General features: G+C 40.8%; 1 protein-coding gene across 2 annotated transcripts; it reads left to right on the top strand.

Annotated features, from left to right (window-relative positions):
• Positions 1 to 1187: 1187 nt before the first annotated feature.
• Positions 1188 to 14095, top strand: qser1 (glutamine and serine rich 1). 2 transcript variants are annotated; one of them, XM_085452855.1, is made up of 13 exons: positions 1188 to 1716; positions 3938 to 4047; positions 4173 to 4310; positions 5647 to 8955; positions 9299 to 9621; positions 9847 to 9963; positions 10040 to 10173; positions 10254 to 10438; positions 10554 to 10691; positions 10798 to 10895; positions 12278 to 12424; positions 12597 to 12692; positions 12868 to 14095. In XM_085452855.1, exons 1-13 carry the CDS (start codon positions 1607 to 1609, stop codon positions 13006 to 13008), a joined length of 5046 nt encoding a protein of 1681 aa, XP_085308981.1. In that variant the 5' UTR covers positions 1188 to 1606; the 3' UTR covers positions 13009 to 14095. The 2 variants fall into 2 exon arrangements, with proteins under 2 accessions (XP_085308981.1, XP_085308982.1); XM_085452856.1 differs by lacking the exon at positions 4173 to 4310 and having other exon boundaries at positions 1189 to 1716.
• Positions 14096 to 15129: the final 1034 nt, after the last annotated feature.

Raw genomic sequence — 15129 nt, forward strand, 5'->3', positions numbered from 1 at the left:
CTGAATCTACACAGATCTGATTTGGGACATACAGGATTAATTCCTGTCACTAACATTAGTTACTTAAAAAGAAAAATAATTCAAAACTCCCCACCTTGGACATTTGTTGTCGTATGGCTTCAAAACGCTAGTATTCAGTATAGCACAGGATACTAACATAAAAAAATATTTGGTTATGTCTTATTTTACTTCATTTTTGCACATTCAGTGACTTACCAGTGTAATTTAGACAGCCATCCAAGGCAAATAATGAAGGATTTACAGCAGTTTTCGATTTTGGAGCGCCTTACATGTGTTCTGTTTCTAATACATGAGCAGATTGTTCAGTCAAAGAGGTTAATACAGCTTTTTCACTCTCTCACACTCACCAAACAAACATGCAGACATGAACAGCTGCAGCTTGACCTTGATGAGGCGATATCAGACGTATCTATTATTGCTGGTGTTATATGTTGGTGTTGTGACTGCAACATCGTAATAATGTTCATCCAGGATCAACATAGCAAATGACCAGTAACATGTTTTGATGTTATAGCTTTGGAAGGGGAAGGAAAAGGGGGAGGGAAGGGGTGCCTTTGTTTATATAAAACTGTTTTCTGGAACAAATGGTTAGCATTTCAAGTACTTTGTTAATTTATGCAATATAACAAATGAATTATCAACCTAGCTTGACAGTATAAAAAAAAGTTAAATAGATTTAAATTAAAACTAAACCGCCTGCGAATGTATGACAAAACATTCAGCTGAAAATTACATTTCTGTTATATTTTTTTTACATTATTTTTTATCTTTTATTTTATTTTATTTTATTTATAGTACCACCCATCTATTGACCAGACTATTTTGTGTATATTTGTACTTGTGAAGAACAAAATCAGATAAGAATAAAGACCACATCATGTAAATGATTGGGAGGCTAGATTTAACACTGATGATGGTCATGGATATTTTGTGGTTAGGGTAAATGAGGAAATGAACATAAGTTCAGCTAGCATTCTCTGAAGTAAAGAAAGCATAGCATTTTGTACATGCTGCTGCTGTTAAACAGAAGGTAGGCTCGGGTAGCCAGATGCTTGAACACTTGTTTTAGTTCAGGGAGAACAGAGTTCACAACTCGCTGTGGCAGACCGGTGGGATCACCCTTCATTCAAAGGCAGCGCCGCTGCACTGGTACCAGCTTTAGGGTTCGCCTGGTGGTCACGTGACTTTTTTCGCGTGGTGAAGCGAACCGTCGGTACAACATCTCGCTTCGATACATCTGCTCGTGAAGTCGATACCGTAGCTTGTCGGAGAAGTTTGCTTCTAGCGTGACACTGCAACTCATTTCTAATGTGAGAAGTTTCAGTTAGCCAGCTAGCTGCAGCCAAGCGTCAGTGCCTTAGAGAAGTCTCGTGGCAGACTAACTTTACGTGACGGGAGATGAACAAAAAAATAACGAAATCACCCGGTGATACTTTTTTCCACATGATAGCAGCTTGACGCTGTTTTTTTTCTGTGGACTGTAAATTGCATTGACGGGACTTGCCTCGGTCGGTGGGTCCCGGGCTGCTACGATGTGTGTCCGCTGCTCCACGAAGCTTTGCTGGGGAAGTGAATCTTTCACCGGATGATGGACAGGAACTACCCGAGCTCCAGCTTTGCGGACGCGCTGGCTCCACCAGCACAGACCGTAGCTTCGTGGGCCTATGACCGCGGCTCAGCTACTATCAAGCCAAGGTAAAAGATGAAGGAGAGGGCGGGTCACCTTCCGAAGGAAATTTCGGTGATGGAGGGCCTAGCTTTGCTTTTGGAGAAAAGTGCACAGGTCCTTGCGGTTGTCGGGAACACTGGGAGAAATGGTTAAATGTCACAGACGCTGACTTGTCAGTGGTTTCTTAGCCGTGCGTTACTTTTTTCCCACCTTGCTAATTTTTGCTAGCATATCGTGCTTTCAGCACGAGCACACACAGAGTCAGTGAACACAAACTACACAAGATAATTGCTTTATATCTCTACAATAAGGTGGTCATCTGGGTATCCTAAAGTAGCATTTAATCGTTGTGTTTTCTTCAACCACAGGTGCTCGTCAAAGGTAAAACAAGAGAGACAACTAGCAACCGAAGCTAGTTACTATATAACAGTTACAACACTTCAAATTAGTAATTTTCTTTGCTGTGGCGACATGTCTACATTTTTGTAAATCTGTGCTTTTGTTCTAGTAACGAAAGCTTGAGGTCCTTCGTTATATATAGTCCGTGTAACCACAGAACTTGCAAAAGCTGTTGAGGTCTTAGTTCGTGACTTATGACTGATGTGTTATAGTTTGTTCTAATTTGCTATAAAGAGGGGCCATCCTTCATGGCAACATTGTTTTATCTGGTACAAATAAGCTACACTGTTCTCACAAGCGGAACAAAAGTAACAGTCTTCGTAGAACAGATAAACAAAGAGTATAAATTAGCCTGTAAAACAAAAAAAAAAAGACTGTCATGTGCTGGATGGCAAAAAATGTAATAATTATGAAAATCAAGTGGCTATGATAAATAATGAAGTAAATTATTGTGGCTGATCTCTGCTTCAGAAAATCTAAGATTACACCAGTTTGTCTTATTTTATGACCTAAATAAAATAAGATAGTGGCTGCTGATTAGCAGGGATGTTTCCATTCTGAAATCTAACTCATCAGAGTAACATGGTAATTAGCATGTTGTGTGTTGCACTTGTTGTTATTGATTCTAAAGTGTAAAAAGAAACTAGCAAAGATGAGTAGGGAAATAATCTGGTGTGTGCAACTGTTGAAAGGAACAGATGAGGGAAGAGACCTTCCTTAGCTTGCTTCATCCACCAGTATTTACCTTTAAGGCAGCACTTTAGCTCAAGCCAAACTGCATCTGATTAGCTGGAGAGCAAAAATGTCATACGTCAGATTTTAAATAAACATCCCCCCAAAAAAGATGGATAAAAGTTACTTGACCAGTCTATTTATTGATGACTTTTCACACCATTTTTACATCCAAATGTTCACACCATCCAAATGTTTACAAGATATAAATGCCTTACTCGCTTAGCCAAAATGGTTGCTAAAGAATGAAGTGCCTCATGTTATACAGCAAAATGTCAAATGACATTCCTAAGCAAACAAATTTGGACAAATCAGTGTCCTGTATTGTTATATAATTGTTGTTAGCATTTGCGGTGGTCTCTCGGACTAGCGTTTTTCCATAACAGACAAATAGCCACGAGAACCCTTGAAACAATAATACATTCATCCAAGAAATCTTTTGGACGGTTTTACCACACTGGTGATTGGTATTGTTTACTCTACATGACACATACACAACTTGGGTTGCTATGTTTTGTTATAACTATAATACAGAGAGCTGCAGTTTTCTTCCTGTGCAGAGAAAGTGAGTCTACTGAATTTGTCGACAATAAACTGACAAAACTTTACAGACTGATTACTTGATCTTGCTTGCTGTGCATGAAGAGCAATTCACAGTTACTTTAGAAATATTCATACATCTTCACTTTTTGCATAGTTAAGATGGTGAAGAGCTGTGTATAAATCAGACTATGAGTATAACAGTTTCAGTGTTTCCTTGAGCACAGCCATCCCAATCATTTCTAAAAGGAATATATATCAGGATATTTTTGACTGTTGTCTCTTATGCTAGCCTGATTAGCCAGTCGAGTAAACCTTGATCAAGGAGATACATTTAGCAATTTTATTGCAGCCATCTTGGCAGCACTCCATCAGTCACAGCATGTCATAACTTTGTCAGTGTTTAATGTTAATTTGTGAATAAGAGTGGCAACTTTATTATAAGTGTTTCAAGAAGAAAAAACTATAAATGCTTATTTTAATCCACTGTATATACTCATATTTGACTTGGTTGTGCACTGCTGTTTGTAGAGATGATAGTTCTAATGAATCCCCTACATTTGTTTGTATATGCAGCCCCAGTTACGGTGCAACATACCTTGATGCCGAGCTCCTCCAGCGGCAAAGCTACACTACGACACACCAGCTTCCCACGTACACTACATCACATATTCCTGTTGCAACAGGTGAGTTATGGCATTATAATGAAATATTGTTTTAAAGTGACCAGTTTTACCAGGTAATATGTATTCATGCAGAAATTTTTGGTTTAAGCACAGACGCATCTTTCTCTTCCTCTTTTGAATGTCAGGAGCACTAGAGTCAAACAGTAGTACTCCAGAGACCTCAATCATGAGCTTCCTTTCAGCCATGGAGTCGAGAAGCCTTCAGGCTGGTCCTGTTAGTGCCTCATTGCTTTCTCCTTATAGACCCCCATCATGGCCTGCTGGTGAGAACACATCAATCTTTCAATCTTAGTTATATTATTTAAAGAAGAAATCATTAAGTATAGAGAGAATGTAACACGCCATACTCTGAAAACCATGCCCACGAGATTGGGGAAAAATTTAGACCCTAAAGTGTGCAACCAAATGTTGGAACGGTGAAAAAACTACTCTTACTAGCTAAAAATATTTGGTTTCACTATGTGTAGGGATTGTTTTAGCAACCTTAGCTGTTAGAAACTGAACGTTGTCTATATTTGTAAGCTGCTGTAATCTGATAAGGCACATGCAAGTGCAGTAATATTACTCTTCGCTTTTAACTTATCCATGAAAAAACACATGCTGCATAGATAGCCATGCAGTGTCAGGATCTTTCCATTTTCCCATTACTCTTGCTCATAGTGCTTCAAGTCTTATTGACAGTATCCATTTTTGTCTTATAAAAAGCTCAGTTTCAAAGTTCTGTAGTTCTTCAGCTTATAAAAACTCAGTTCTGCATTCTTTGCCCTGTTGGTAGTGCATGCTACACAGCAGCTTTTAGGTGTTTTTCAGTTCAGTGCTAGCAGGTGAATCTCACAAGGAGGCCCTTGGATCTCACAAGGAGGCCCTTTTTGTGCAATGTAAAGTCATTAGAAACAATTGCACAATTTTCTTTTTCTCCAATTTGGGTGGGACCTAAATGCACTCTGTAAGCATCAATTTGTCACTATTTCACAAATTGCTTAGAAGCTTAGGACACAACTTGACTTTGCACCACCATCAATTCTGCTGGCTACATTGTTACATGTATACAAGTACTACAGATAGAGTATTGTAATGCTCTCTGATCTGCTTTGGTAGACAAATTGATATATGTGATGACACACTTTATAAATTACCTTTAGCATCTTTTTTTGTGAATCAAGAAAAACTTGCATGGATACAAAATATTTGTCCAGCTCTGTTTCTCAATTCATCTCACTAATAGAGCAAACAATGTTTGTATGTATGTCTGTTCTTCACTTTTCTCCTGAGTGTATTGCTGAGGACCTGTGTAAGCGTTTGATGTTTATGGAAAGGTGATAACATTTTAATGCCTTCTTCCTGTTGCAATTCAACCACTGGCCACACTACATTACTGTTCTAGCACCCTGCCAGGTCTTTGTTAATATATGCTAGTAGAGACCTTGCACTGTGTACCTATGGTCCAAAAGCTGAGTATGATTAAAATGAAATATGTTGGGGGATGTTGGCATTTCAGATTTTGTATTACCTTTTGCACATGAATTTTGTTTATTATGAAAATATTGCATGTGTAAGATGCTTGTACTTATGTTCTGTGTGTGTGTGGTTTCCATGCAGGTGCCAACTCCTCGACCACAGAACTATATTTGACGGGTGCCCTGCCTTCTACAGCTACTTTCCCCTCTACACCTGCGCTTTCATCCTGTCAGCACACAGGTGCCTATCCTACCAGGAGTTATGCCACCAACCCTTCCCTGACTCTCCAGGATCCTGCCTTTAGCACTTCTACCAATGGCCTGTTTTCTCACCATGATCCCCTCCTGCATCTTAAGTCTAACCAGACTGTGCTTCCCACTGCCTTGGCCTTCAATCATCTTTCTGCCTCTGCTCTGGGCTCACCGCTCCCTGTACAGTCCTCCACTTACCGCTCAGCCCAAGAGTCTGCACCCCACCTCCTGCAGCCCCAGTTTAGCCTCTTACCTTCTACCCTATCTGCCACTCATAGTGTGAATCAGCCATTTGGGGCGACAGTTTTCTCAGGCTCTATTGAAAGAGCCCTTCAGCGTGAATGTAGTGTGATCAAACACCACCAGAGGCCTTCTAGTATCCATATAGCCTCAGAGCAGTTACCTAGTTCGGAGCAGTCCTTACAGGGATATTTCGGTTCAGGCAGCGAAGCGGATGTATCCTACCAGCAGGAACCATCCCATCAGCCCTCTGTGTCCTGCAACCCCTCCACAGGAGCAGATTCCTCTCAAGGAGTCAGTGGTTCCCTACAACCCAAAACAGATTGTACAACACAAGTATATTCATCCACTTCGCTGCAGAAGACGAATGAATGTTCTTCCAAACTAGCTCCACAGCCTGCAGGAAATGAAGAGATGCACTCTCAGAACCTGTCAGCGGGGTCTCCTGAGCGTTATTCCTCCCCTGGACTGAAGCAAAACTCTGTGATTATTAACCAAGAGGCAGTCCAGCTGTCTAGCCTAATTTCCAACACTTTATCTCAAACTTATATCACACCTCATACACAGTCACAAGCCTCCAATTCCACTTCCGACAAGCTCTCCTCCCTTTATGATACTCTCCCTTCACTCTCCAGCCAGTCTGACAATGTGGCATCCATTAGTCAGTCTCTTGTTTACTCATCTACTCCTGGGCTGAACCAAGAGCAGGGCATCCAGTATGGAGCCCAAGTACAGAGCTTGTGTCAAGGAAATCTGTCTGAGAGTTATCCCACATCCCACTCGCAGGGTGCCTCAAATGTGATTTATACTTCTCAATCACAGGTGCAGAATTCAGTGACCCAGTCTCAAAGCTTTATCACGGGAGAATCCCTTAACTCTTCTTTCCCACCCACATGTGCACAGAGCCTGCCCACATCATCTACAGTGGACTACACCCTCATGCAGGCCTCCGTGGGAGGCAAAACACACGACACTCTGTCCCACCAGCAGCACTCACAACCCAACACATATGTTTTGTCTGCACCTTTGCCTACCTACTCTTCAGCGGCTCAAGCCTTACAAAATAACATAACCTCCATACAGGACATAAAGCCAACATATGGCAAACAAAAACTTGAAGAGGTGCCTCTCCAAGGCCTCGAGGCTCTGCGGCAGGTCTCCGTGGAGGCCTCCATAACATGTAACAGTATAGTTTCCCATAACAATGTCATCTACGTTGTTTCAAAAATGGATGATCACCCTAAAGCACAGAGTGTTATTCGAAGCAGTTCACGTTCTGATGACCAGATTATGGGACTACGTCATGTAAATACAGTGCCGGTAAAGGATGAAAGAATGGGTTCTCTAAGCCAACAGCACATTCATTTAACTAGTGCCAATGGTCATGAAACTTCTAACACAAAAACTACAGACTCCATTGAATCCTCACATATACCCCTGTGCTCAGAGCCACTCAAGCAGCATCCTCTCCAACTTGAATCTGCTGAGGCACAGCAACAGAATCAACAGAACCATAACCAGACTCAGGCTTTAGCAGCCCACACCCAGTTTATTGCTATTCCCAGTGCTCAGGTTCATCCTGAGACCAATCAAGTAATTTTGCTCCAGCAGCCAATTTTGAATAATAGTCAGAACACATCAAAGGTGATTCCAGTGCAAGCTATTCAATCGGGACAAGGCCTTGGCCCTGTTCATGTCCAGTATCTTCAGATGGACCGAGACCTGCTGGGTCCAAGTGTTACAGAAACCCAGAGTCAGCAGGGCACAGTAGTGTCTGAACCAAGCTCAGAATGTCCTACGTCTAAACATCACTACAGCCAGTTGACAAATCAGCAGTCAAGCGATGCCAAAAACCACTTTGCTGTCAACTCTATTTGTTTCTCTGACTCTATTCTACTTCCAGATGACAGGAATATTTTGTCAAATGTTGATGACATCCTCGCTGCCACAGTAGCTGCCTGTGGCGTGTCACCACAGGACTTTGTCAAAGCTACATCCTCTGCTGAGGCTGATATGGCAGTGATGGCAAGTCCTATTGATTCCAAAGGTCACTTCCAGACTGTTGATTTAAGACACATGTCACCTAGTTTCTCTTCAGCACAACAGCCAATTATCACTAACACTATCTCCCAAACCATCACCATGACATTAAACGGACCACAGATGACAACAGACTGTCAGGGTGGATCTGGTACCCACAACAACAATAATGAGCTTCATGCTAATGGAGACATAAGGTGCTCTGACAATAACTATCACTCAGCTGGGCAGGTATACGACTCCTCAGGTCCCCAGAATAGAATTCAAGGGAATGCAAAGTGTATTAAAACTGATGATGGACTCATGGAAAGTCCAAATGGTGAGGACTTTACCAAAAAGAAGGCTCGCTCTAAGTCATTGACTAAAACAGGCAGTCACAAAGAGGATGGTGGACTGGCCGGACCAGCCAAACGTAGTGGGCAGACCAAGCGGCAAAACTCGAGGGGTAGTGACGTGAGCTCACCATCTGCGGCACACGGTTTATATGATGGTTGTCCACAGCAGGAGAGAATCAGGCAAAAGATTCGTGAGGTGGAAGAGAAACAACCAGAAGTCAAAACTGGCTTTATTGGCTCCTTCCTAGACTTTATCAAGTCTGGGCCCAAACAGCAATATTCTCCAAGTCCAACACGAACAATTAATCGCCCTAGAAAGGCTTGTACCTCATCCAAACAGTGTACTATGCCAGCTTTGCCCCCAAAACTGCCAACTTTGCCCACGCCCTTAATTCCCCAGGACAGTCCAGCAGTAAACTCCCAGCAGAAACGTCTTGATGAAGATCTACAGAAGAACTTGGAGACCCTGCCATCATTCAGCTCTGATGAAGAAGAGAACACTGGAAAGAACCAGGCTCTGAGGAACAGCATCAGCTCAGCTCTCTCAGCTCTGGATGAATCTTCAGATCGGAAAACTAGGACAGGTAATCACACTCTGTAGCATATGGTACATGCTCAGTAAATAAGTATGTGTGTAAATAAGTATAATAACCATGCCCAAAAATGCCAGGGTATTGATGCTAATGAAGCGATAGTAAAGAAAGAAACAACCAAATTAAACTGATGTTTAAAACCAGCAACTAGGTTAGTTGGATCCCATTTGTATTTTTTCCTGTATATTGTTATAGAAACCTGTAAAACATTGACATTCTGTAACAGTGTGTATCTCATGCTCGAGACAGAAGTATTGTTTGCCTAAATACAAGACAGTGAACATTGAACTTTATTCATTTTCCTTTTTCTGTCTGTGAATTTGTGCTTCTTCAGATAATCAGTTTCAAGGTTTGATGTTGAAGCCAGAAGAGGTTCCCAGCATGCCCCACGCTGTCACCGACAGTGCGCCTCCCGTGACATCCTGTGTGCTGCAGGTACCCACTCCTGCACAGACAACAAACGCAGCCTCAGGAAAGACTGTTTTTGCAGCAACAGAGGAGTCCAAAGAGACACCACCTGGCCAGTTGGCTATGCCTTTAAAGAGTGTAGCCATGGCAGGACTCACTGATGAGGAGCTGTCGGACAGCGGAGGAGAAGGAATGTATCGTGAGAGAGACGAGTTTGTTGTCAGGAATGAGGATATCGAAAACCTAAAGGTACGGGAAGTGAAATGAATGCTTGTAACACTTGATATGGGCAAAATTGAAAGTGTAGCACAGGTCAAAATGTTTATAATATAACACTAGCATTTCAAAAGTAAGCCTTGATGCAATGCAGTGTAACTTAATTTAATTCCTCTTCAATTGTAAGTGATAGACTTAAAAAAAACTGCTTCCACATACTGAAGCCTATTCTGCATTGTGCTGTGTTTCTCTGTTTAGGTGACAATGAAAGCAGGCAGTGAGCCTCCAGCCATCTGGAAGGTACAGAAGGCTCTGCTGCAGAAATTTGTGCCTGAGCTGAGGGATGGAAAGAGAGTCTTCTCAGCTACAAACAGTGTAAGTAGACTATGCATATATAGTTTGATTATACAAATTAGTTTTGTCAACTAACACTTTCTTCTTGTCCGTTTAGTATCTTGGGTACTTTGGTGATGCCAAGACAATGTACCAGAGGGTGTATGTGAAATTTTTGGATACAGTTAACAAAAGGGAATATGTACGAGTTTGTAGTCAGAAGCCACGCTGCAAACCCATGAACTCACTAAGGTAAGTGTAGACTACTGGCTCCTATAATTCATAATAGATTTTTCTGAGTTATCTCAGCTTTTTTTTTTTTTGTCACACAGGGGTTTTCAGGTGAAAACTTTGCTGGGCTTGACAGCCACTCCTACAGTTTTCCAAAACCAAAAGCCCAGACCCAAACAACTTAAGCCAAGAGCAGAGCCTCCACCAAAAAAGAGGAGGAAATGGAAGGAGGAGTTTTCACCCACTGCCTCTGGATCATCTGCAGAAGAAGGAGGCGAAGAGGATGGTAAAGAACAAGTTTAAGTTTTTAAGGAACTCTAGTTTGTTGTCTAGATTTTGTCACACTCTCACTGCCCTTCGATGCCTGCTGTGTGTTTTATCTCTCTCCCGTACACACTCAGAGTTAAACCCTCCGCTACCGTTTGCTTCCCGATTACTCAACACACGAACCATGAAAGAGACATTCAGGAGCTTCGTGGAACTGCTTATCAGTATTGCCTTAGATGAAGATGTAATGACAGCACTTGAAAGGGCAAATGGTGAGCAAGATACTTTTTGGACATTGTTCTTAGTTAGATTGGCTTAACGGTTTAGGATCCCTCACATCATTGCTTGCTGACTTTTCTTTTGTCTCATCCATTTCAGATGAATTGCTGCTGCCACATATGAAAAGAGTGGATGGAATGATCACTGACAACAGAAAACGTTTACTTCACAAACTACACATAGAGCAGGTGTTGAAGGTGAGTGTGGAAATGAAGCTGCACATAAATGTAGATTTGTGTTGTCTTGATGCATGCGCAAGGTAAGGAAATCCCCCAAAATATCCAGAAGAACAGAATACATTTCTTTTAGGGTCGATTTGTGTTCTAGTCCCATGGGCGCTGAAAATGGTGGATGTGTACCGTATCATGCAAAGGTCGCGAGCCACCCCTCATTTCATCACAGTCCAGCCCTGGTGCCTAACCATTTTTAGAGGAATGTTTCTTTTGTTTGTTGAAGACATGTAACACTGCCCTATGAATCATTCAAGGATATACCTAACTCAAGGGAGGAACCGGTGTTGTATCTGCACATAACAGACAACAAAGAACTAGTTTTAATTTGTGTCTTCAGGCACCTTGGTACTGGCTGACTATCCAAAAAAAGATACATTTATACATTAAGAAAAGGAAAAACAAATCCAGCAAAGTCCTGACACAGAAGAGATACATCTGACTCATCAAAACAACAGTTTAACAGTGTCTGTAGTAAGGGTGTCAAATATAAGGCCTGGGAGCCAAATTTGGACCTGCAAAGATCCAAATTCAGCCAGTTGGTTGACTTTGGAAAATGTGAATGAGGGCATAATTCTTTGTCATTTTACAGCTTTTCTTACCCATAAAGCTCTCCTTCATGGCCATTCACAGTACACCAAAGTAATTCAATTTTAGAATTCTGTCATTTCCCACATTAGGGTTAGCTGAGTCATGCTGTCAGATTTCTTTCATTTACTACAGTAGCATTTCTTTACCATGTAGGGAAAACTGAGACATCATGTTGAAATTGCACTTTTTTGTCTTTATATTAAGACATCTCATTGATTAAATGCATATTTAAACTTTTTACATTGACAGAAATTGGAATTTCACCAGTCTGGCCCACATAAGATCTAAAGTGGGCTGTTTGTGGCCTGCAATATAAAATGAGTTTGACCTCCCAGGTCGACAGCCATCTATAAAACATGGTGGAGGCACTGTCATGATTTCGGACAGCATTTCAGCAAGTGGTCGTGGTGATCTTTTAAAGGTTTTTGGAATTATGAACACAGAAAAGTAGCATTAGTTTTTGATCCACCATATAATTGTATGATGTGTAACATCTTCATGTTTTCAGTATGACAATGATCCCAGTCAGTCATCAGTTGGTAGCCAATGAGCATGTTGACTCATTAGTTTCACTGTCGGAAACCCTCCTCTGGCTTCACTTCTGGTTTCGCATGAGTAAGATAGTAATGGCAAAATGCAAATGTTTTACTTCAAAAGTTTTGAATATGCGTTCTAGATCTACTTTCATTGCAATAGGAAAATAAGCATTAAAGGATCTTTACTGCACTGTGTGAACCTAAGTAACTTGTGTTCTTTAGGCAGCACTAGACAGCTTCCCAGAGATCTCAGTGGTGACTGAACTGAAGAAGGATGGGGAAACACCAGCCTTCAAAGTACGTCTCAGTGGACGTGCCTACAACAAGAAAACTATGAAACCCCAGAAGAGCCCCAACACTATGCCTCAGGTAATTGTACTTCTAATGTCTGTCCATAAGAGGGCGCAGGTTCACCGTTTGTTAATCTTTAGGTTTGCTGAGCACTGAAGCGACTACCTCCTGCTCTCATGCTGTTTGACTAATATAAAAAAAGAAATATACTAATTATTCAAATTTTTTTAATTATGTTTCCCTCTTTTAGGAGTATACAGTAGACCAGCAGAAAACTCAGTGGTTTTCTCTATACCATTCTTTGCAGCATTACAAGTACCACACATACCTCATGTGTAAGGATGAGGTAAGACAATGTGTCTAGTTTCTACTGAATGCATAAAGCTGTTTTGTTTAGTTTTAGATTTTTTTGTGAGTTCTGTAAATATTATTTTGCAGATTTAACGTCACTTGCTTACTTCCACATGGAATTTATTTGAATTAATTGTATTTTATGCTCTGTTTGTGGTGTTGTCCTTCAGATTGCATCTCTGCGGGTGCAGGCAGGGGACCTGGGGCAAGAGGAGACTGTGCAGAAGTGTCTGCAAAACGGGGCTTGGGTAGAGGGGCTCTTTGATCGCTTTGGAGAGCTAATCAATCAAGTGCAGCAGGCCTGCAGATGAAAGCCTTTAACATGCTTGGTTTAAAAAAAAGTCCAACTTTTGAAAACCAGAAAATGCCTCCAGCTCAAAATGTGACCGAGAAGGATGGAGTGAGTCTCTTCTTCAAGCGCAGGGTGTTTCGGATCAACTGATTTGCCTGTTAAAGACTGTTGGGAGACTGTGGAGTAAAAGTGGCACGAGTGCAACAGTGAGACACACAGTGTTTATCACTGCATCCCAGCAGAAACCTGGAACTTCATCAACAGAGGACAAGAACTTTGTTCTTGGGAGTATTTTGGAAGGCTCCCACCTAGTACTTCTCCTAGTCTTTGTAGGTTTTTATAGTTAAAAGCCCACTTTTATGGGCTTTTCCATAGATTTATATTCTTTTTAATTTTTTTCTTTTTTAAGTTAAATGCCAGATCATGACCAGATTGTATGCACAATATAGAAGGCAATCAGCACAGGAAGTAGAACACAGCAAATACACAAGCAGAGCAAGCCTTTGTCAATCTTTTAAGTAAGCTCACATGCAAAGTTGATCTGTTGTTTTGTTTAAAAAAAGAACTATACATTATATATAACTATAGTTATATACTGTTTGCAAAACATCACATTTGTAATACGGTGCCAGCTTATATATATATGTATAATGTACATTTTGTAAAAAAAAAAAAAAAAAAAAAAGGAGAAAAAAAATAGCAGGACGTTGGAACAGCAGCAAATCTCTCTTTAGCAGCTACATAGTGCGTCTATACTATAGTTTAACATTTGTGTTTCAAGCCAACCATTTGCTTATAGGAAACATCTTTGATTGGAATCAATGCAGTTCCAGTACTGCTTTTTATTAATCTTTTTATTAATCTCAGACATTGTTACCTTGGCTTATCTATGGGTAAATGAATGCAAATGAATTGCTTTACAGACATAGCCTACATTTTATGATAAAAGTATATATTTTCACAGAAGAAAATGGTTATTTCTAAGACACGTTTTGATTATCTTTTCACAGTTTTCCAGAATTTACTCTAAGTCATTTATTTTATTCTGTCAAAAATAATCTTGTTCTTAAAAGATGCAGTTTGTAAATAAAACACTGCATGTATTAGGTATGTGTTTTTCTAGGATATTTTTTTGCCAGGAACTCCGTGAGATTTTTTTCTGGAATCCCATTTTTCAGAGCAATTATTTCTAAAAAAAAAAAAAAAAACAGGGTGTGAGGTGCATATATAAACACTGCCTTTATTTTGGAATCTGGATTTTCTTGGGTGAATACCTTCTGAGACTGATTACAATCTGAATCAATGAATTTTCATAGAATCCCTACAGACACGTCACATAATGCCACCATTGCATTTGGTCATAGTTTGGGAAGATTGCAGCAGGACTAACTAGGCATGTGACACCTTTTTATCTGTTTTTGCACAATCACCAAACCACATGGGGACTTTTCTGCAGTGTTGCCGTAATATTATAGAATAACCAAATACGATTTTTTTCTTTTTTGACTAATGTTTGATCAAAGTCGATATAAGGAGATTGTGTTTCATTATCAACTGTAACCTTTTTAGAACATAGATGTACTGTTTTCAGTTTTATTTGTAACTTTGCTATAACAGGGGCCAAGTGCTACATTTAACATATTTGAAATGTTAATCAGACAGAAGAGCCCAGCAGAAAAAGTTACAACAGTCTTGCTGCAACCAAATAGTCTGTATGGATTTTTCAGCGTAGCCAGTCACAGTTTGCTTCTCAGCTTCCTGAGGGGTCTGGTTATGTTAGATTTCTCTTGCTTGTTGGAAGTGTGCTGTTAATATTGGCTCACATCTTCCATGAGGACACAACGAAGTGAGAAACTTGCCATGTTGCTCGCCCACAGTGCTCTCGTGACCTGAACTTTTCACATATTTATGGGTGGCTGACTTTGTGTCGTCTGAAAGAGTCTCTGGGCTGTTGAATAAAATATGACTGTCCAGCCAGACCAGTCACAATGCAAAAAAATGACTGGCAATCCCCAAAAAACAAAAGTGTCTCTGTACTTCACTGACTGCACTGTGAGGAAAGCCACTGTCCTCTGTCCTTTGGAGTTGGAGAGGCTCGGGGGTGGAGGACAACTAGTCAGGCAAGCGTTTGGGATTCCAT

The sequence above is a fragment of the Copadichromis virginalis genome, linkage group LG1, assembly GCF_057382275.1.
Source record: "Copadichromis virginalis isolate Kocher_CV1m ecotype Utaka linkage group LG1, C_Virginalis_male_GT1.1, whole genome shotgun sequence".
Classification (NCBI taxonomy): Eukaryota; Metazoa; Chordata; class Actinopteri; order Cichliformes; family Cichlidae; genus Copadichromis; species Copadichromis virginalis.

What these genes read in the sequence shown, in the direction of transcription:
- qser1 (XM_085452855.1), top strand. Translation starts at nt 1,607, where the DNA reads ATGATGGACAGGAACTACCCGAGCTCCAGCTTTGCGGACGCGCTGGCT. An exon ending in AAACCCATGAACTCACTAAG is followed by an intron (nt 10,174 to 10,253) that starts GTAAGTGTAGAC and finishes TTTGTCACACAG; the next exon opens with GGGTTTTCAGGTGAAAACTT. An exon ending in ACCTCATGTGTAAGGATGAG is followed by an intron (nt 12,693 to 12,867) that starts GTAAGACAATGT and finishes GTTGTCCTTCAG; the next exon opens with ATTGCATCTCTGCGGGTGCA.